Below are 22,975 nucleotides of genomic sequence, written 5' to 3' on the forward strand. Positions count from 1 at the left end.
ATTGGCATCGAATGGGGAACCTAATTCCAATTGCTGGTTTTTGCATGTAGAGATAAATTCTTTCTTGTTGGAAAACAGTCGGCTATTTTACAGAGGAACGTTTACCGGAAAGGTAATTAGCCGCATAGCATTTTTGCAGCAACCCTTGTGGTTGTGGGGTCATTAAGTTTCTCTCATTAATCATTACCCAGGTGACCAGTGTAAATTCTCATGTGCTGAGATGAATCCTCTTTTATCCACCATAGATAAAATACAGAAGAGATGATCACAAGCCCAGCCACACATGCCATTGATATCCCAACAAGTTTTCCTACACGTTTCTTGTCCCTCTTGGAAGAGCCAGCACCATCAGATACTACAGAAATTAAGCACGGTAGAGCAAGTTAGAAATGCAAAAGGAGGTTTGCAAATGGACATTTGCATGCTTGAGAAAGAAAATGTGAGGATGGATCTACCTTGAGAAACATGAATGGCTGATACTAAAGGTCCATATGTTCCTTGATATGGAATGCAGCAAGTGCCTTTTCCAGCCCAGAAGAAGTGAATGTCCATGATTGTGTTGGTCACATTTGCTTCAAATGTTTTAATCAACGCTTTTTTGGATCCACCAGCTTCGTTTTTAATGTTGAAGTCCTTAAGGACTATTTCTCCCTAAAGCCAGTCATGACATTAATGATCATCAAGCATGCACATAGATGTCTGACAGCGAAAGCTGTCTCTGTCTCTTTCTCCTGTATAGGTTTATCGATATTTCTACGTGTAAATGGGACTTTTTCAGCATACCTGTATGTAAATGTCGAATAAGCGCCTTCCGAGGCCTTTCCAAGAATGAGAGTCATCCATTCCTATCTCTGCAAAGTGAAGCTCAACACTGTATCTTCCATTCTTTAGACCAAGGCCATAGTACCTCAGCGAGCTCGGTGAAATCCTCGCTGTCTTATATAGCTCAGAGTCCAAAGTTCCAGTGATTTGAGAACCCGTTTGTGTTAAATATTGTGGTCCGTTTGGGTTCGAAATGAAATTCCCAGTATTGCTTACTGCCCACAGATTGTCTGAGCTTGTGTACAGTGAAGCAGCTCCCATTGATTCAAAATCACCCTCATATTCTATCCCAGATGCAGATGTCTGGTCCGTACCCCCACATTTGACAGAAAATGTTTCTGCAATGGAAATAGAATGCAAGTAGGTTTGGAAGATGAACTTGTGTCATAAACAATCCTCAAAAATCTATGATGTACAAAGCAGTTTTAGGCATGCCGAAATTCGAAAGCTATACTTGATGGAACTTTGTTGCTGCACTTGAAATCAGCTTTGAGGCACTGCAACATCCCAGAAGCTTTTCTGCGTTCATTTTTGCTCACTTGATTAGAGAAAATTCATGAGGGTTTCTCAACCAAAACTGTGATTAGAGAAAATTATGAGGGTTTCTCAACCAAAACTGTGGCAATAGATGTTTTCCTATTGTAAATATTTTTAATCAGAATCTGATGTGACCTATGAGTGCGATCCTGAAAGTGAAAACTTAACGTACTGTTTTATATAGAGCAAAAGATTTTCAATGACATAGTAATCTCCAGAAAAGCTTACCCCTGTAAATTGTTTGCATTAATGGAAGTTCCAACAGCATTCCTGAAAAAGAAAAAGAAAATGTTGCATCTTGCTTAACTACAGCATGACCACTTGACAAAAACTTGTAAAGATTACTTCCATGAATGATTGAATGAGAAGGAAACAAAGTTTAACTTACATTGATAATCCAACCCTCATAGAGTTTTGTGGCAAACTTCCAGAAAGGGGATTGAACGAGACATCTCTGCCATGAAGTGTCCACTAAAAACTTAGTCTTAGCTAGAAGTATGATCCAATTTATCAGTATCCACAGTACAAAAACGATTAGTGCTCCTATTAATTGACATTCGTTGAGCCTTTCCTTTCCTCAGTCTCATCTGCTGCAAGTTTTCAGATTGTAGCAGACGAAGGATGAAAGAGAGGATGAACTTATCATGGCATTAACTTATGATTTAATTGCGTTATTATGATAATAAGTGTTTTAATTTCCTTGTATATAAATTCAGGGTGGCACTCACATTGCAATTAGATTTGGACCTATGATATTTGCAGGGAGTTGCCCATTCAAGTTGTTACTTCCAAGATACCTGACATATATAGCCAACATTTCTTCAAGTAAAACCAAATAGACTAACTGAAACAAACACATTTTTCAGCTGGCCAAAATACACTTATCGGATAAAAAGGTTCCATTTTTTCCAAATCTTATGACCTGAACATGATTCATCATAGGTATGAAAGTGGAATGGTTCTGATGAACAAGAATCAGCTTCACTGATCGCATCATAATAAAACGGAGACCGAAGTGGTAGAGTATAAAACTTACAGATATTGTAATGAAGCCAAGTCTTGAAATGAGTCTGGAATTTGACCTGTTAATTTGTTGAAACTCAAATCCCTGTCATGAAAAATTTGTTTTGCACAGGTTAAAATGAAGCTCCTAATGCACAAATTTTGATGTCTAAGTGACTTACAGTTCTTGCAACTGGGAGAAGTTTCCCAGTTGGTCTGGAATTTGTCCCGAGAGTAGACAGTTTCTCAAAATCCTGCAAAAATAATAGGCAATCCACTTATAAGAGAATATAAAATAAAACAAAAGGACGGGGTAAGAAACTGATGAAAAAAAACTCTTACTTGAGATTTACAGAAACTCACAATATAGTCAAATTTTTCTGGTCTAGCAAGAACTCAAGAGAAGAATCTTCACCATTAAGATCACCGATTCTCCTGAGAACATACTAATATAAAACATTCTGATTTACTACATAGTGATTGATAAGTAATCCACAAACAGTGTGACGGGGACACCAGACCCGAGATATGGTTTACATGTCTATATGATCTAGGATGACGGAGGATAGCCCAACCCTTGTGTTATTAGATTTTATTTAAGTTTATTTATTGGGTTTAATTTAGTTATTGTTGAATATTTTATTTACTGGCTATAAGCTCCATTGCTTATTCTAATTAGGATTTTAATATTTGTACTCTATTTTTTTTAATTGTTAGGGAGTTGTTAATGAATTGAATACAAATTGTAAAGTTGCTAACTTCTCCAACCCTTTCTTCTCTTCTTCAGCATTTTTTTCTTCTCTTTCTGTTGCTTTTTCTTTTTTCTTTTGTTAGCTCATTACTTCTATCTTCAAATCTCTGTTGTCCCGCATCATAGTGAGGGCAGGAAAAAAACATGAGGATCTGCAAACATTCAGCTGCTGCTAGTATATAGCCTGCTACATTTTGCGCTGAACATTCTTGTTCTGAGAGTTAGAAAACAACAGCATGTTTGATGATGCAAGATATTTTAACTCCTATTTGATGGCCTTACAGGTCTCCCAGCTTCTTTAGAGCACTAAAACTGCTTGGAATTGGACCTTCAAGCAGTGTCCCTTGAAGCCGCCTGCAGATGATGAAATGTGAAGAACTAAAACTTTTTAACTAGTTAAGATCTTTTTTCAAAGCATTAGCATTATAGAAGGAGGAAAACCATGCATACAGGTTCCTGAGTTTTGTCAGAGTTCCGAAGAAGTCCGGAAGCTTTCCAGTGAACAAGTTATCAGATGCCCAGCTGAAATAAAGCGTACAAAATCCAAGAATTACCTTGCAATCCATCATGTGGATCTAAAAACACTCTACTACAGTACACAGAAACTGAGAGAGTTACAGAGTTTGGAGAGATTTCAGATTTGCAAATTCTTGCGGAATCCGTCCGCTGACTCCACTGCTATTAATATACCTGAAAAAAGAGCAATTTTTAATCAGATAGTGAGGCTAGCAAGCAAGATAAGGCAAAATGCAGTTCCCAATTGAGAACACCCTAACTCAGCTAGTCCAATGATCCCTATCAATTAAACATGTACATCCACCATACTATCAGAAGTACTGGCCTAAAGTCCTTCCACATGTATCCTGATCAATTAGTTACGAACAACTTACAGCTCCTGCAAGGACTTCAACTTTCCAAGGGATGTGGGTAGTGGTCCCATGAAATTGTTGGAGCCAAAATCTCTGTGACATGTTATAAACTCATACAATCAGTATCAGCTTCAGTAAACCGAGAAGAAGTCATGACATGAAAACAACAAAAATATGTAAAAACTTGCCGATAGTACTTAACAGAGTAATCAACTTGGTTAGATTTCCGAGTTCTTGAGGCACTGCACCTGTGAAATTGTTGATGCCTAGATTACTGGCCATCGTCAAACACAAGGGATAGCAGTTATGAGTATCTCAACAAAGAGAATTCAGTTTTTTTTTTCCATTAAAAGAAACATCAACAGCTCTGCAAATATAAGATCTTTAGAGCTTGTTAGGCAATTACAGGCGTTGCATGTTTGATAACAGTTCAATTTCTGCTGGGATTGCACCATTTAGTACATTCTTACCAAAATCCCTGCATTATAATAAATAATTCAGACTATTTAAATCCACAACAGAATAGAGAAGTGGAAGTTCTAATAAAATTTGACTTTCTTACAAGTTCGTCAGCTCCTTCAGGACAAACAATTCACTTGGTAACTCACCAGAAATGTCCAAAGCATGAATCTTCCTGAACCATAATACAAATGAAAACAAAACCCTCAGCAGTAAGCAACTACTATAGCTAAGAATTGAGGGTGATTGGCATAGCAATGATGGTTATATACTGACAGATGAGTGATATGGCAGGTGTTGCTGCTGCAATCACAAGCAACTCTAGGGTTTGCTTGTTTGTTAGCCCAGGCTGCATTCTGGATGCAAGGGTCATTAGTAATATTCAACTTGTCTCTCAGATTCCAGTAATCTATCAATCTGTTAAGAGCATCCACTGAACAACAAAAGCACAATTATCACATAACAGAAACAAAAATTAGCTTTCTTTCAAAATCATAAACCTATCCAGTTAGGTACAGATATGAAGCGATGAAGACCTTCATTAGGATCAGTAGCTTGTTGTGCAAAAACAACCTGAGACACCCAAAAAACTAGGAAACAGAAGCTCAAGACCCCCATTACAAAGCAACTACAAAGCACACACAGGAAGGGATAGTGAGAGAGGGACTACACAGGCTACAGAATTTATGAAGTATGTGGTAACCCCACGTATAGAGAATTTTAGATATTGTTTCCCTCAAGATTCACCAGCTAGTGTAACAACAAGAACAGAAAGTAAAGGCATGAGGGTCACATAATCAAAATTTATATCTTAAACATGTTAGAATATTATGAAGAGTATACTCTTGACTCTGCCACATATTCAAACATAAACAAGTAGCAAGCATCATGCACGGACTTTTTTAAGCCTCCGAGGGGTTTTTTCCATTGCCAACCAAAAGTAAACTCATGTACTCGTTCTTCAATAATCACTTTGCTAATGACATTTATAGAGGAGACAATGACTTCGTTGTTTCCTCTCTCCGTCCATTTCTTGGTCGAACATGATCAAAGGTAGATATTGGCACAGTGAGGTTGTTTCTTGGGCTTCTTGTCCCTTGTTTAAATATGATTTAGATTTAATGGAATGATAAGATATGACAACATGCAACAGGTTGAATCAGTCAATTAGAAGACCTTAAATAAGTGGATGAGGCCGTTAAGGCAGCGGTCATATTGCCAGCAGAAATGTCAGAATAGATGAAGATTTCGGACAATCGTCATACATGAAATAAATTTAGAAATCCTCCTCTCAACCTATCTAATTATCCGCTCCTCGAAGAAAGGAAAACAAAATTACCGGGCGAGGAAAATTCACGGCAGCACTAGAGTTTACTCTGCATTGTAATATTGAAATGATAATAAGGTTAAGCTTAGGGGTAGAATAGTTTTTTCCTTATATAATTTATTTGTTATTTTTGTTTTGTTTTAGGGTACAAAAGTCTTTTTCTTTGGTAAAAAATTAAAATACCTTCACTACCATTAGAAAAAATCTTTTCCATGTAATTTATTTGTCATTTTTGTCTTGCTTGGAGTACAAAATTTTTTTCCTTTTTTTTTAATAGTAAATTACCTTCACTACCTTAAAAAAATGATATTTGATTTCTAGAGACTTTTTTGATATTTCACATTTTTTTGAAAAATAATTTTACTAAATTTCCCTTGGTTTTAAAATTAATTAAGTTTTTTTGTATTTTTTTATTTTTATCTAGGTTTTTTTTTTGTTATAATTGAATGGGTGAAGGGGTAAATTTATCTTTCCATAAATAAAAATATTAAAAGTCTAGAGCACTTTGAATTTACTAACTTACCCTCATCTTTAGAATTTATTTAGTTTTTTTTTGGGCATTTTCATATTTTTCTATGTATTTTCTGGTTTTTTTTTTTTTTTATGGATAGAGGAATAAATTAATCCTTACAATAATTAAAAAATAATAAAATTTCAAACATGTTAGACGTGTGTCACACGTGTTGAGGTGTGTTGAAGGTTCCATGAACTTTCAGTGGCGTGTGGAATGTTATGCGATAGTAAAACTTTTTTTTACTATATCAGCCTATTTCCCATGACATTCTTTATCTTTAGAGGCAGCATATGTTGATATGTGATGGATATATTGTTGCTAGAGGTATTTTCATTTTGTTTTTTTTCTCTGTTTTTCTCTTCTTCCTTAAAATTCTATGACATTGAAAATTTTATGGTTGTCGCCTTGGTTTGAAATATTTTAGTATCAAGTCTCATTCTTTTAAATTTAGAATTTATGTCATTTTTTTTTGTAAGTTTTTTTTAATTGAATCATTAAATTTAACTTTTTTTAGTTTTTAGTTTTTCAAATTTGATCCAATTTTTTTTCTTATCTATTTGGTGAACTTTCAATTATTTTTAATTTTATCTTTTAATCAAAATTTTAAATTTGCTGATTCTTTTATATACGGTCCTTATTCTCATCCTGATTTACTCTTTAATTCTTTCATAAAGTTGATTTTTCTTTTCAATTTAGTCCTTTAATAAAAAATTATTCATCCTCAAAATTATTTTTTTTTTCAAATTTGATCCTCATTATTTTAATTTGTTATTTTTATTATTTGTTTTTCAATTTCAACCTTTGATATTTTATTTATTAAAATTTGAGTTTTGTTATTTTTTAAATTTTGATGCTTCCAGTCAAATAGCTCAGGTCACAGGTTCATATCTTTTTTTTTTACTTATTTTTTTTCAATTTTATTACTTGATGTATTTTTTTTAAAAAAGCTTAATGGTTTTCTTCGTTTTTCTTTTTATTGTGCTATCTCAATCATTATTTTCTTGTGATTGATTTTTTTTATCTCATCTTTCAATATTTAATTTGTTAATAATTAGCATTCATGATTTTTCTATATTTGGTGTTTCCTATCGAGGGTTGGTATCAATTTTTTTTTTTAACTTATATTTTTCATCTCATAATTCAACATTGATTTTTTAAACAAAAAGGACTTCGTGGTTTTCTTGTTTTTCTTTTTATACGGTTTTTTCTATCTCATAGCCTTATTTGTGGGTTTTACGAATTAACCTGGGTGGGCACAAGCTTTTTTTTTTTGCTTGCAATTGCTTTTTTTTTTATCATTTTGTATGTTTTTTATTTTTTAAAAAATTCGTTTTTTTTTTTACTTATTTTTTTTCAATTTTATTACTTGATGTATTTTTTTAAAAAAAGCTTAATGGTTTTCTTCGTTTTTCTTTTTATTGTGCTATCTCAATCATTATTTTCTTGTGATTGATTTTTTTATCTCATCTTTCAATATTTAATTTGTTAATAATTAGCATTCATGATTTTTCTATATTTGGTGTTTCCTATCGAGGGTTGGTATCAATTTTTTTTTTTAACTTATATTTTTCATCTCATAATTCAACATTGATTTTTTAAACAAAAAGGACTTCGTGGTTTTCTTGTTTTTCTTTTTATACGGTTTTTTCTATCTCATAGCCTTATTTGTGGGTTTTACGAATTAACCTGGGTGGGCACAAGCTTTTTTTTTTTGCTTGCAATTGCTTTTTTTTTTTTTTTTTTTTTTTTATCATTTTGTATGTTTTTTGTTTTTTAAAAAATTCATTTTTTTTATCTCATCTTTCAATATTTAATTTGTTAATAATTAGCATTCATGATTTTTCTATATTTGGTGTTTCCTATCAAGGGTTGGTATCAATTTTTTTTTTAACTTATATTTTTCATCTCATAATTCAACATTGATTTTTTAAACAAAAAGGACTTCGTGGTTTTCTTGTTTTTCTTTTTATACGGTTTTTTCTATCTCATAGCCTTATTTGTGAGTTTTACGAATTAACCTGGGTGGGCACAAGCTTTTTTTTTTTGCTTGCAATTGCTTTTTTTTTTATCATTTTGTATGTTTTTTATTTTTTAAAAAATTCGTCATTCAATATTAGGTTAGATAAAAACTAGATTTCAAGGTTTTTAAAAATCTATTATTTCTGATCAAATAACTCATGTCACAGGTTTAATGGGAAAACATGAATTGTTTTTTTTTCTTATTTTTTTTAATTTTTTATTCAATATTAATTTTTTCTTTAAAATGCACTTGCATTAACTAAACATAGGATCATGGTCTGAATCATGTGTCCAGCTGGAATTAATTACTACGCTCCAAAGTCTTCTTTCCAAGCAAACGATCCCAAATAATTCCAGTAATTAATGAATCAAGCTAAATAAACAATCCTTTTTGGACTGGTTTATTTGTCATATGTAAAGGGAGGAGAGGGGGATCAAGGCAAATGAGATCTGGATAGCAAGTTGGGCAGTGGGAACACGAGAATGCCCTGGCCAAGTTGAAACTGAAATGTATAAGAAAATGAACTGCAGAAACATCCTAGCCAGCCAATGCTAGCTTACAAGTTACAAAAGAGATGATCGTCGTCAGCAAATCTTCGGCCGGCATTGGCTGTCGTGTCCCAAACATCGAAACCGTGCAAGTGAGTAAAAAAGAAACTCTATTATTCTAGGCCATTTAACACTATAATAAACTGTTCTCATCTCCCGATAAGGTCTCCTATAGAGGGAGAGATGGAAGGCATTAAGAGCTCTTTAAGCCTAGTCTTCTCCCTTGGTAACATCGTTGATAGATGGAGACTGCCGTGTTTCTATTCAAAGTACCTTGTGGTTTCACGTCACATTAACTCAATGATCAGCAGTTCAACACTCAATTCTCACAAAATGAGATAACAATCATGCCAGGACTTTGATGGGAAGATGCCTGTAAATTTCCTTGGTGTGTATATCTGCAAGGCAAACGTGAGAGGGCGGGGATCACCTGAAGGACATTGTCTCTGATATTAGGTCAGTACTGCCCGTTCAATGGGTCTATTCTATGGCAATCGTACTAAGACAAATTTGTCATCTATGTTCATATTGATGTCGAGCCATATGCTTCCTCAACTTACGATCAAAGACCGTAAGAGTCTACGTAGACGACCCACCATTTTCATGGATCCTGCGCAAAGATTCAAGCTTGCTATAGATTATGTTCAATTCCAAGTCAAGGTTAATATATTCCATCACAATCATGTTTAATAACTTGGTTTCAATCCATAACAACCAGCCACAAAAGGTTATTTTTTATTACAGTATTTGATATGAGATTATAATAGTGATTGCTTTTTTAATATATTTTTTATTTAAAAATACATCAAAATAATATTTTTTTTAAAAAAATTAAATTTTAATATTATAACATCAAAAACACTTTTTAAAGAAAAATAATAATTTCAAGAAAAAAAATTTTAAAGAAAAATAATAATTTCAAGAAAATTTTTTTTCAAAAATGTTTTTTGAACACAAAAACAAGCACAACATACAAGAGTGAGTGTTGAGACACAAGTGAAACACCATGATTTTGTTTAGCATTAAAATTAATCAGCAATCATACTTGGTAATTTATGTTCCTTTACCCAGTATGAAAGCATGCTCTATTGAACCTGATGATACCTCCATGCACAGAATTCCTTGAGGTAGCTTAAAAAGTGAGCACCAATCTGTTCCCTGCAGTGAAAAACGGCCCTCGTGAAATGATAGTGTATTGATGACGTAAATTGTGAGTAGGAATGGCTAATGGTCTGTTTTTTTCCTGCGTTGGAGGATACGATAAAGCATCATCTCTTAAGAGCTGCTTTCCTGCAAATGGTCCTCCGCTGACTTCTAGGTGCATCTCATCTTTCTAGCTGACATCCTTCAAGGTGTCTGAGTCTTCTTTAATGCCAGAAGCATCACACAAGGCCTTCCAGATGGGGATCAACATCTTCACAGGAGGTCGTAATTCCTGAACATGGATGGAAATCATATTAGTTAAGTGTACAACCATAATTAAGAAATTGTGCCACAAAACCCTCAATCATCAACCCACTTTAGTTCTTACTAAGACCATTGGCCAGCATTCCACCACAAGCTAAATCATTTTTTTCTTCTTGAAAAAAAATATTAAAGAAGTGCTAACATGTATTTCAATAAAAATAATAATTATAAACTTAAAATATGATATATATATATATATATATATTGAACAGTAATTTTTTTTATAAAATTGATATAGTAACATATTGGATGACATTTGCTTTCAAATATTGAAATGGTGACATGTCGAATAGATATGGATCATTAGATTGTAATAACAAAAAAATATCAAAATAACTTATGAATATCAATTATTAATTAATTTAATATTGAATGATGGAATTGAAAAAAACTATTATATTTGACTTGAGTTAACCTACCAAACCTATGATTCAGGTCATGAGACCAAAATAACTACATAAAAAAATAAAAATAAAATATTAAGCTCCATTTCCAACAAATCCAATGCTAAATGTTGAAATCAAGAAGAAAAAAAAAACTAAATTCATGAGACTATGATAACTCTACAAAAAGCAAATTGAAAATTTTTTATAAAACTTAATTCTCAAACAAGTTAAATATTAAAATATGAAATTAAAAAAATAAAAATTGAGTTGTTGGAGGGTGAAAATAAAATAAAAATATAAACTGAGTCAACCTAGATCAATCTATCAAATCCACAACGCAGATTATGAAATTAGGATAACTCCATAAAAAGAAAATAAAAAAAATTACGAAGCTTAATTTCCAACCAAACTAGTTTTAAAAGATGAAATCGAAAAAAAATAGAAAAACATCTAGAAAAAAGACTTGAATTAACTTGAATTAACTTAGTAAATCTGTGATCTGGGTAATAAGATTGAGATAAATCAATAAAAAGTAATTTGAAAAAAAATTACAAAACTCTACTTCTACCAGAACTAATATGAAGGTTGAAATTAAAAAATTAAATTAAAACTCTGATATTGAAAATAAAGAATATTAAATTAAAATAGTGATATATAACCTAACATAAAGAAAATAAAGAAAAATTATAAAGAATAATTCTTAAAATAATTTAATATTAAAGAAAAAATTGAAAGAAAAAAAAACAAAAAAAACTAGTTGTTGAAGAGTATAATTAAAAAAGAAAAGAAAAGGTGAATAGTATATATATATATATATATATTGAATAGTAATTTTTTTTTTAAAAATTGATATAGTAACATATTGGATAATATTTGCTTTCAAATATTGAAATTGTAACATGTCAAATAGATATGTATCATTAAATTGTGATAACAAAAAAATATCAAAATAACTTATGAATATCAATTATTAATTAATTTAATATTGAATGATAGAATTGAAAAAAAATATTAAATGAAAAAAACTATTATAGTCAACTTGAGTGAACCTACCAAACCTGTAATCCAAGTCATGAGACCAAAATAACTATATAAAAAAATAAAAAAATATTAAGCTCCATTTCCAACAAATCCATTGTTAAATGTTGAAATCAAGAAAGAAAAAAATACTAAATTCATGAGACTATGATAATTCTACAAAAAGCAAATTAAAAAAAAATTTATAAAACTTAATTCTCAAACAAGTTAAATATTAAAAGATGAAATTAAAAAAATTAAAATTGAGTTGTTGGAGAGAGAAATTAAAAAAAATAATTAAAAAAATATAAACTGAGTCAACCTAGATCAATCTATCAAATCCATAACGCAGATTATGGAGTTAGGATAACTCCATAAAAAGAAAATAAAAAAAATTACGAAGGTTAATTTTCAACCAAACTAGTTTTAAAAGATGAAATAAAAAAAAAATAGAAAAACATCTAGAAAAAAAACTCGAATTAATTTGGATTAACTCATTAAATATGTGATCTGGGTAATAAGATTGAGATAAATCAATAAAAAGTAATTTGAAAAAAATTACAAAACTCTACTTCTAACATATTTAATATGAAGGTTGAAATTAAAAAATTAAATTGAAACTCTGATATTGATATATAACCTAACATAAAGAAAATAAAGAAAAATTATAAAGCATAATTCTTAAAATAATTTAATATTAAAGAAAAAAATTGAAAGAAAAAAAAACTAAAAAAAATTTAGTTGTTGAAGAGTAAAATTAAAAAAAAAAAAAGTGAATAATATTTTGTGGATGTGGCTCTAATGATCCTTTAGTGATTCGTTAATAATAGGCTTCACCCTTTCGTACATGTAAGACCCAACATTTTGCAATTTCATGTAATTCAGGCCTCCTAAAGCCATTTAACTAGTCAGGTTTTTTCTTCGAAATTCAAGTCTCAAATGAGAGATATTAGTATACCTTAAAAACCAACATTAGTTCTGCTTCTCCACGCAGAAGCAGAGACAAACTCCAGTAACAAGTAATTGGCGACACACATTCCAGCAACACAGGTTTCAAAATCTTGTCAATAGGAACAAAGTGACGGACAATTCTTCCACTGCATAGACAAGAAAATGTTTTGAAGAAGAGAAAATTGACGGTAAAATTTTTCAACTGCAGAACTCAATCTGAAAACCACAATGCAAATTGGCATGCGATCGAAAAGGATTGGTTGGCCAACGAACATTTTTTTCTATGATAGAAACAAAGAAATATGGATGGTCCTAGAGAGAAAGAAATGCTTGAGAAATTTGGTCCCAGAGAATGAAAAATGGAAAAATCAGGAAGCTTGGATTGAGAACCTAAATATACCCCTAAAATCCTTTTTGGAATCACATCAAGATGATAGCTCACAGCATATTCTTCAATTCTATTATCAACTGACCCAACTGACAGAACAAATTGAGCTCACAGCATATTCTTCAATTCTATTACCAACTGACAGAACAAATCGCTACAGAAAACAATCCTCTCCTTTCAGTACAACCATCTGTTCAGACTTCATAACACTGTTCAATTATATGCTTCTGAACACAGGTAGCATATATAACTGCATCTTATGTAATCGTAGCAGTAATAAATTTTAATATTTCAACATTAGACAAAATTAGAATTTTTTTTATGTATTCATATATGCTTCAGCAATGGAATTTATAGGCAAATTTATGGACACACAATCGAGCATAATAAAATTCAAATAAAAGAAGAAGAAATATACCTCAAATAGTGTGTTTCAAGTTGAACTCCAAAAGTTGGCATAACCATGACAGACTCTGTGTCATTCGAGGATATAAACAAGTACAGAAAGCAAATATAATTATCCACCTAGAAAGCACGTAACACAATCTATCATATTCTACCATTGGAAGTTGGCAAACTATACTGCTATAAAAAAAAATCAAGAACCCATCTTCACTGGTTCTTACCTTTCATGACACGCTTCCAAAACATTAGTTTGACAAGGAACACACTCAAAAAAATGCTCCACAAAAGAACGCTGATTGATTTATTCTGTTAATTGACAGCCATCACATCAGTTCACCCACAAATTACTCAGAACACTACAAAAACCAGTGAATCTACTCATTAAATGAAACCAAATATACCTTTCCAGCAAAGATATCAAGAGAAGGACCAGGATTACAATGACTAAAAAGAACCTGGTATCCCTTCATACAGTAATCCGATGGTTTTATATAAGGTTACAGATGCAAACATTCCATACCAGCAAATCAGTCTTATCACACCAGAACTCAAAAATTTTGTGACAATACTTTACCTCGACCAGGAAGAGCATCCATGCATTTGCTAAAACAAGATAACAATTTACAAGAACTAAAAACAACCAACTAATTCATTCCTTCAACATTAGAAGAATCATGTTGTCTTAACCAAAGCATGGATATTAACTAAAACCAACAAATCAAGACTTCATGTGTCACATTAAAGCTCAAAACACTAAGCTGCCTTGAGGAATGCATGGATATTAATCTAAACCAACAAATCAAGACATCATGTATCTCATCAATGCTCGAAACATTAAGCTGTCTCGACGAAAACATGGCTATTAATTAAAACCAACAAATCAAGACTTCATGTTTCACATTAAAGCTCGAAACATTAATCAAAACCAACAAATCAAAACTATCTATTACATTAGACCTTGAAAAATTAAACTGCAAGAAAGTCAATCCTTTACCTTGACTAGGAAGAGATATGCAGCATTTGCGAGAACGATGAGAGCTGAAAAAAACACGAAGAAACCCTTGCCATTCTTCTTCCTCACCACAACATGGTGCATATCAATTGCTTCCGGAGGCCATTTCCGTTCATGTAGGTAACCATATCTCCGATTAACAATCGAAAACTCGGTCATTTTTTTTTATTTTTAATATTTGAGATTTAAATCATGATCAGATATACAGTGACACCTGCATTTACGACAACACATCAACAACCAACCAAACAAACAAACAGAGCGAAAATCAAGCATTTTCAGTTACTTTTTTAAATACAATGAAAAATAGAAGCAAATAAAAATTAAATTTCTCATTCTTTAAGGTGAAGAAAGGAAATTTAAGAGGCTGAACTTTACTTTTTGTGAAGAGAAGTGGTTATCAATGGAGTTGAGCAATGGCTGAGATTCAAAACGACGGCATGTCATGCCTCCTCGGTCAGAAAGGATGTGTCATTGCCGATGAATTGAAGTGCTGTCACGACCAGTGTTATCGGACAGTGAGTCACCGGAGGTGCTAGATCAGTGGTTAAACCGGCGGTTCACTGCACCTGTGCAAACAGCGTTCTCTACATTTCCAGCATATGATGCCTTAATAAAACTAAAAATAAAAGGAACAGAAGCTTGGTTGGCGGTATTACCTCGATTTGACAAGAAGAAGATGTTCAAGTGTGATTTTGTTGAAGAATCAAAGACGAAAGAGGGGAAGGAATAGGATTGGGTGCGATGCGCTGGCAAACAAAATCAAACCGGCCCGGTTACTTGCTCGGTTCGCAGGTTCTTCTGTTTAACCGAAAAGTCCGGTCCGGTTCTGATAACAATTCCTTTCCTGTGACTGTCAGTTAGCTGACGAGTCGTTACCTTACTGGATAAGTAGTCGTCGCTTTAGAATTAGTTTTCTTTCGCTGGAGGAGAAAATGAATTTGCATTAAGAGCAGGCTTTAGCTAATCCAGGCCCATCTGGAATCTTAAAAATATATAAAACATGAGACCCAAGTCCCGACTCATGGCTTTATGGGCACTGACTAACATTAACTGATATTTTTGCCCTTTTATCTTTGAAACATAGAGTGTCTGGTCGGAAAAATAAATATAAAAGAGATACAAAGTATTTAGTTAAATTGATGAAGATAGATATATAAAATAAATTTGTTTGTAAAATAATTTTTAAATAGGTTTTCGTTTTTACAGACAAGACATGGGGCATGTCCCTCTATATGTACTGTTTATGTTTCTTTGACTGTACAGGTCGTTCCACATTACGTTTATATTTGACTGTGTTTTAAAAATAATTAATGTTTTTTTAATTATTTTGATTTCTTTGTTAAAAATAAAAAGAAAATATTTTGATATATTTTTAAAGAAAAAATATTTTGAAAATAATTAATGTTTTTAAAATAATTGATATTTTTATAATTTTGATATGGTATATTAAAAATAAAAAGAAAGATATTTTAATATATTTCTTAAAAAGATATTTTTGAGAAGTATTTTTCATTATCATTGTATATTTAGAAATGATAAATATTATTTTTTTAAATATTTATTTATTTATAAATATATTAAAATAATATTTATTTATTTAAAAAAAATTCAGAAAATTTTATTGTTTACCGCAATGCTAAATAAAGAGATAATAAATAAACGCTAATGTCTGGTTCACTGGTTGAAGCATCCGGTCCGGTTAGCTTTTGACTAACACTTTTAAACCGTCTAACCAGGAGCCATTGAGTCGTTGACAAATATTAAAAAAGTAAGAAATTTGAAAAAGTTAAATCAAGGAAACATTCCTCCTGCAAGCAAAAAAAAAAAAAAAAAACCTCGTCTTCCCTCTCGCGTACCGAGTCCAGTCCGGGTTGGAGTCGACGACTCACTCAATCACCTGGTGGAGTTGACCGTGAATCCTCATTAATCACCATTTCTCTCTCTAATTGATGATGACTTCAATGGCGGCGTCAAGTTCCTCTTCCAATCCAATCCTACCAGTCTTCGTATCTTCAATCAGCGAAGAGAGGCAAAGAGAGAAAGAGAGATTAGTTAAAGGAGATGATAAGGTCTTCAGAGGATCTTCAATGACTAAGAGAGGAGCTTATGCCGCTATCTCTTACATGTCTTGTGCTGGTACAAAACAATTATCTAACAATTTACAGCGATCAGTTTTTTCTTCATTTTTTGTTATTCGATTCGCCAACAATTTACAGCGATCAGTTTTTTCTTCTTCTTTTTTTCATTTTTTGTTATTCGATTCGTCTGATATTTTCAAGTGTTGAAATTTTATTATTAAATTAATTACATGTGTTTTTTCTTTTTTCTTTGGAAAGCATTTCTGTAATTGTGATTTAAAGCTGAATTATTTTTTGGTTTTTGTTCTAGAGAGGATTGTGTTATTAAATTTTGTGAATTGTGGATTTTTTTGGGTGATCAGGGATGTGATTAATTGTGTTAATTTGAGGTTTATTGGAGTGATTAAAACTGATATTTTACCAGATTGTGTGTAATTTATAGATGCTATTCCGAAATTTGGATGGCGTATTATGTGTTGATTATTTTGGAGATTTAAATATAAGTAATGGAAAAAGTCACACTGATATGTCTGCATAATGTGAAATTCATTTAATATCATGCCTTCTTTTTGGCTTTATTCCACTTGAAAAGCACAAGGATGAGGGGGGAATGGATTTTTTTTTAAATAAGGAGGAAATGAATAATTGAAAAGGAAAAGAAATGCAAATGAAATTTATTGAACAGAAGAATGATAGTTTAATATACAGCCATTTGTGATTTTTTTTTTTGTTCTACATTAAGTTCAGCTCTTTACAGTTTCTGTTGTATGTCTTTTGCAGTGCTTTTGATATTGTTCAATAAAGCAGCTCTTTCTTCTTATAGCTTCCCTAGTGCAAATGTCATAACTTTATTTCAGGTAGATCTTCCTGAGCCAATATGCTGCATTTTATTATTCACCATTTTAGTTAGCATTGTTTGTATTTATGTCTTTCCTACTTTGGGAAATTCCATTATTGTCAATGGCTGTCTTGGCAATGTTATATTCACATTTCACACTATTGTTTTGATTCTTCACAGATGATGTGCTCATGCTCTTTTTTGTATGTATTGAGACGCTGGAGGATTATCTCTTTCACTGATGGTGGATCCCTAATTACTTCTGATGTCAAAGATACTTTTGTACCGCTGGAGACATTGATTCACACCCTACCTCTTGCATTTACTTATTTGCTTTACATGGTATGCTAGTGCATAACGTTGATAGGTTTTCTTTCCTTATTGAATTTTCACTTGTAATTAATTTCTACCCCTTCTGATGTCCCCTTGAAAGCTAGTTACAATGGAGTCTGTCCGTGGGGTAAATGTTCCCATGTATACAACCCTAAGACGGACAACAGTGGTATTTACAATGATCATGGAGTACATTCTGGCAGGGCAGAGATATGCACCGCCAATTTTTGGAAGGTAATTGGTCCTTTTTGGTATCTATTCCATCAAATATTATTTGTGGGAAATTTAAATGGTTATATTCTGCATCCAGTGCTATGACTTTGCCAAAGATTTAAGCTGATTTCTCCATTAAGGTTGTTTACCCCTACAAAATCTCCATGGACTTGCATCAGCTTGATTAATGTGTGTATTTTGTGAAGAAGAAGAAGAAAGAGCTTCAAGGAATAGAATAACCATTGACACTGTTGTGCAACATGAAATTGGAATTCTTGAAAAACTTATTATATTAGAAGTGAATATCATCAGCTTAAAATGACTCTTTTTTTTTTTTCATCTTAACTTCTTCATTCATTTTGATGGTCTTGTTAATATATTGAAAATCTAATTTGATAGTCTTCAAGAAACATCAAAGTAGATTTTGCTACTGAAATAGCCATTATTGCATTGTAATTTTTTTATTTCTTCATTTAACTGAAAAGGTTAAGGATTTTATCAGTGTTGGCTTGATAGTTCTTGGTGCATTTATTGCTGGAGCACGGGACTGGTCATTTGACTTCTATGGCTATGCTTTTGTCTTCGCAGCCAATTTTACAACGGCTATATATCTTGCAACCATAAGCCGTATTGGTAGTACTCACACTTGTTTTTTCCTTTTGAAATTCCTCTTCATTAGCATGACATTTCTCTTTTTATAGTGGCTAACATGTTCTTTTCCTCAGGGAAATCCAGTGGCCTTAATAGCTTTGGCCTTATGTGGTGCAATGGTAGGTGAAGATATTTAAATTAATTCATAATCTGTTGACTGTTCTAATGTTTGCCTGAACTACTACACATTGAAATTAATTTTACTTGCTCTGGAAATTTTTGTCCTTTACCTTAAGTTGTACATTGTGTTGCTTTTTCTATTACAGGAATTATATGCGGACCAGTTTTGTTGTTTTGGACCTTTTTTCGTGGTGATTTGCAGATGACCATGAATTTCCCTTATTTGTTTTCCCCAGGTTTCTTGGTAATTCTTAAAGTTCCATTTTTTCGCTTTCTTAACCAAGCATGGTAGTTTAGTCCACTGGCATTTTGTAATTCTTAAATGTACATTTAGTGTAACTTCCCTTCTGTTATGACACCTAATTCCCTGTAAAAATAGGAATTGGGTTGATATGTGTCTGTAGAAATCTATGCTGAATAAGTTAGGAAATGAGTGAAAAAGGTCTACACTTTTTTAGGAACCAATGGTTTGACAACCCACTGCAATTTAGTTCTTACATTTTATTTGGGTGTTAATAAAGTTTAAAGTTCCCCTCTTGGCCAAGCTTATCAAAGTATAACAATGGTTTTCCAAGCATTATGGAATCTTGTCTTTCTGCCATCATGAATAATTTGAAGCATAAAACTGTTTTATTCTGTTCCTTTCTTGTTTCAGTGCACTTATTTGTAGAGGGAATTGAAAAAAGTGGCGATGTCTCTGTTTCTCTCTTGTGCAGACTGTATTGCTTTTTTCATGTATCCTGGCTTTCTTCTTGAATTACAGTATCTTCCTGAACACAACTCTCAATTCAGCACTGACACAGACCATTTGTGGTAACCTGAAGGTCAGTTAACTAACCACTCTTCATGTCTTGTTATTCTTTATGCATGGAATTGAGCAACTTGATGATGATAAAAGTTGTTACTTTCTTGGTTATATTCTAGTGCACTGAAGATACCATGTTTCAAATATTGATGAGAGTTGACTATTTGGCCATCTTTGGCACATTTCCAAGTTCTGGAAAAGTTTTTCTGTGGCCATTTAAATTTGTGTATGATAAATAGAGATGAAAATGGGTAAACATGGGTGAAATTTAGATATTCATGACCTATCCATCTAGTTTCGTGTATCTATATAAATATTCATTAACTTAGTATTATTTATTATTCAATAAAATAAAACATGTGTGTGTGTGTGTGTGTGTGTGTGTAATATATCGGGTTAGTTTCAGGTTGAATTTGACAATATCCATATCATACTCATTTAGCTAAAGTAATTATTAAAAAAAAAATCCACCAGATTCAAATGAAATTTCCATCCCTGATGATAATGTGCAAAAATGAAGGGTATTTCAGCCCCTGTTAACATCATTACAGATTTTGCGTTGATTTTGAGGAGGTTGGAGATTTTCAAATATTGTCAGCTGCTGGAAATTTTGTCATTTTGAATTGCTTTGAAATGGCAATAATGTTGCCATATAATTAGTTAAAGAAGCAGCAATGAGGAACATCAACTAGATTAACTTACATTAGTTCATTGGTATAATTCCTCAGTTGATTAAACACTTCAAGGGATCTATCACAGCACTGAAGATTCCATCCTTGCAACATCCATTATGTATACTTTTTTTAGATCTTTTGGTTATTATGTTGTTGTAGGATCTATTTACCATTGCACTTGGCTGGACTATTTTTGGTGGGCTTCCTTTTGATATTGTGAGTCAAATTCTTCTTATATTTGTTCTCTACATAAACTTTTTTTCTTATCTACTATTCTCTACATGTACTTTTTTTTTAATCAACTGTTCTCTACATGTACTACTAACATCTCTTCTGCATCTGTGATTTCACTCTCTTATTGAATAATATTTTGCTTCCTTACAGTTCAATGTCATTGGGCAATCCCTTGGTTTTGTTGGCTCCGGTTTGTATGCGTACCATAAGCTCATAGGGAGGTAACAATAGAGACTTACTTCCCAGGATGTTCAATCCTTTTGCAGGTTCTTGGAAGAGATTTAACAATGTCGAGGAGGTTTTTTTTTGGTGGAAGCTCACGGGCTCACAATATATGCATATTCCAGGAACCACCAGCTCCCACCTTGATTACACTTCATGGCATTGCAGTAGTTTTGGCGGTTATGGGTTAAGAAAATTGCTTTTATTTATGATTTAAAAAAATATATTAGGTTAAAACTGTTATGAGATTGATTTTTGCATGTAAAATAAATAAAAATCAAGTTTTAGCTATATGTGCGGTTCGGTGCAAAAAGCTGAAGCTAAATGATTAACCAAACGGTTTTTTTCTCTGTGAGGGGCAAAAAACAGAAGCTACAATGGTTTTTTTGTATTAATCTTAGGGAAACTGACTACAATTTTCAGAGTTCTATCTTTCTTTTTTCGGTAACATTGCAAGCAATTTGTTGTATCACATTAGAATACGAATAAAATACTGTCCTAACTAGCCATTTTTCCTTTTAAAAGACATGCATGTTCTAGTGGCTTTAACCTGTAGAAAATGCAGTGTATATGATTGCAATGTGTGGTGGTGCTTGACTTTAGAGAATACCTTGTGTCAGTGAATTCTCTGATGTCTGTCGCACGTATGTGTTTTCATGCCGATCATCTATCTACTAGAAAAATAGAAAAATATAAAGATGTATCTGATAAATATAAAAAAAAATAAGAAATTCTTGTTTTTTTATCAATAAAAATAAAATGGAAATCATTATTTATTATTTTGATGATTAAAAATACTATTTCAAAAATCAGATAAAGATTGGTTGTTTAAAGAAAAAATATTAGTATTTTTAAGATGTCATATCTAAGGTAAGTTGTATTGTTTTATTTATCTGATTAAAGTTTAAGGTTTGATCGTGTTTTCTAATTATTAGTCTTATCTGACTAAGATTTAGGAAAAATCTTTTGTAATAAAGATGATTTTATCTTAATAAGATAAAACTTAATTGTTCAGGTGTTCAAATAAAAATTTAATATTTGAAATATATATTATATGTAATGTCGTATTTCGGATACTAAAAAATAAACAAAATAATTTTTTTTTTGTTTTTGAAATTTTGACAAATGTTCTCTTGATTTTAATAAATTGGTTATTAAAGCTAAAAAATTATTTTTTGATATATGAAAAACACAATATGATTTTTTTTAGTTTTGAGACACTTGATCGTATGCACAAAAATATATATATATATATATATATATAAATTTTTTTAAGTTGAAAAAAATCAAGTATTTTAATACTGAATTTGTATTTTGACAGTGTAAATTACCAACCAAATACTAAGCAAAATTTAGTAGAGAAACGAAGGAAAAATTATAATTTTCAAAAGAAATTTTTTTAGGCTAGACTTGGCCTAACCATTTTGGGTTGGGCTAGCTCGGTGCTGCTAACCTATTAATTAGTGGGCCTCTTCATTGTTCACATGCAACGTGAACAGTGGAGAAAAGAATGCAGAAGAGGAAGAAAGAGGTGGAGGAGGAGAGGGAAGAAGGCTAACCTAAAGTGGCTCACAATGTTGCTGACAATGATGGAGGTGGCAAGACATAGTTGTTGGGGTCGATGGAGGTGCAAGTGATGATTGTGCTCATCATTTCTTTCCCTGTTTTTATCTGTTTTTTCTTCTCTTCTTTTTGTTTTCTTTTTCCTCTCTTGGTTCTCTCTTCTCTGTCTCTATTTTGCTCCTTTCTTTTCTCTCTATTCTTTTTTTTTTGTTTTCTTTTTCTATGTTTTCCTTCTCTTTTTCCTCTAGTCTTTCTTTTCTTTCTCTCTCTTGGTTTTTCCATTCTCTTCTTTGCTTCTTTCTTTTCTTTTTTGGTCTTTCGCCCTTTCTCTTTTGTGTTGCCCCCTCTATATTTATAGTTAAAAACAGAGGGGGGGAGAAAGGTCAGGGTGGCTACTGTGCTACTACCCTACGACTGCCCAATGAGGCACTTTTCCTTCATTTATCCAACATGTGGAAGGCCATGGGTCAGCTTAGCAAGCAGGTGCTTTGGGTTGGTGTCTTTTTGAGCTTTTTAGAGGAAGAAACGTCGATGAAAATAGAAGAACGAAACTTTCTTCCCTTGTTTTCTACGCGTCCAGAAGAAGAAGAAAGGCTACAATGCTGCTCAAAACGGCACCATTTTGGTGTTTTTTGAACAGTGTATGAAACATCGTCGTTTTGGACAAAACATGACGTTTTATTTAAAAGGAAAATGTGATAAAAACGTGTTAGAGTTCACATTGATCCTCAATTTGTGATTTGTTCAATCAAGTCCTCAATTGTAA

At 32.1% G+C, this 22,975-nt stretch overlaps 3 protein-coding genes across 9 annotated transcripts; 1 reads left to right on the forward strand and 2 right to left on the reverse strand.

The window, feature by feature from the left end:
* Positions 1 to 47: 47 nt before the first annotated feature.
* On the reverse strand, positions 48 to 6,296 carry LOC105134138 (probable LRR receptor-like serine/threonine-protein kinase At1g56140). Its single transcript, XM_011038437.1, has 21 exons — positions 6,291 to 6,296; positions 5,339 to 5,472; positions 4,977 to 5,068; positions 4,717 to 4,873; positions 4,544 to 4,615; positions 4,388 to 4,459; positions 4,184 to 4,255; positions 4,003 to 4,074; positions 3,731 to 3,802; positions 3,563 to 3,634; positions 3,395 to 3,466; positions 2,725 to 2,796; positions 2,544 to 2,615; positions 2,396 to 2,467; positions 2,088 to 2,156; positions 1,748 to 1,813; positions 1,588 to 1,629; positions 1,277 to 1,341; positions 784 to 1,160; positions 456 to 651; positions 48 to 355 (listed from the first exon to the last, which is right to left on the reverse strand). Exons 1-21 carry the CDS (start codon positions 6,294 to 6,296, stop codon positions 177 to 179), a joined length of 2,103 nt encoding a protein of 700 aa, XP_011036739.1. The 3' UTR covers positions 48 to 176.
* A 2,459-nt stretch (positions 6,297 to 8,755) lies between these two features.
* Positions 8,756 to 15,340, reverse strand: LOC105134031 (uncharacterized). Of its 7 annotated transcripts, XR_843925.1 has the most exons (9): positions 15,135 to 15,339; positions 14,854 to 15,062; positions 14,458 to 14,689; positions 13,685 to 13,769; positions 13,477 to 13,531; positions 12,678 to 12,816; positions 10,136 to 10,284; positions 9,944 to 10,011; positions 8,756 to 9,459 (listed from the first exon to the last, which is right to left on the reverse strand). XR_843925.1 is itself a non-coding variant. In XM_011038265.1 (8 exons), exons 3-7 carry the CDS (start codon positions 14,632 to 14,634, stop codon positions 10,183 to 10,185), a joined length of 558 nt encoding a protein of 185 aa, XP_011036567.1. In that variant the 5' UTR covers positions 14,635 to 14,689; positions 14,854 to 15,062; positions 15,135 to 15,339; the 3' UTR covers positions 9,845 to 10,011; positions 10,136 to 10,182. The 7 variants fall into 7 exon arrangements, 3 of the variants coding, with proteins under 3 accessions (XP_011036567.1, XP_011036566.1, XP_011036568.1); XR_843924.1 differs by having other exon boundaries at positions 9,944 to 10,284; XR_843922.1 differs by lacking the exon at positions 8,756 to 9,459 and having other exon boundaries at positions 9,845 to 10,045; positions 10,127 to 10,284; positions 15,135 to 15,340.
* Positions 15,341 to 16,257: 917 nt separating this feature from the next.
* Positions 16,258 to 21,164, forward strand: LOC105134032 (UDP-N-acetylglucosamine/UDP-glucose/GDP-mannose transporter-like). The gene is made up of 10 exons (XM_011038267.1): positions 16,258 to 16,614; positions 17,337 to 17,413; positions 17,575 to 17,736; positions 17,828 to 17,961; positions 18,443 to 18,573; positions 18,666 to 18,710; positions 18,858 to 18,955; positions 19,428 to 19,535; positions 20,350 to 20,406; positions 20,575 to 21,164. Exons 1-10 carry the CDS (start codon positions 16,428 to 16,430, stop codon positions 20,647 to 20,649), a joined length of 1,074 nt encoding a protein of 357 aa, XP_011036569.1. The 5' UTR covers positions 16,258 to 16,427; the 3' UTR covers positions 20,650 to 21,164.
* Positions 21,165 to 22,975: the final 1,811 nt, after the last annotated feature.

Source organism: Populus euphratica, unplaced genomic scaffold (assembly GCF_000495115.2).
Source record: "Populus euphratica unplaced genomic scaffold, PopEup_1.0 scaffold40.1, whole genome shotgun sequence".
In the NCBI taxonomy this organism is placed as follows: Eukaryota; Viridiplantae; Streptophyta; class Magnoliopsida; order Malpighiales; family Salicaceae; genus Populus; species Populus euphratica.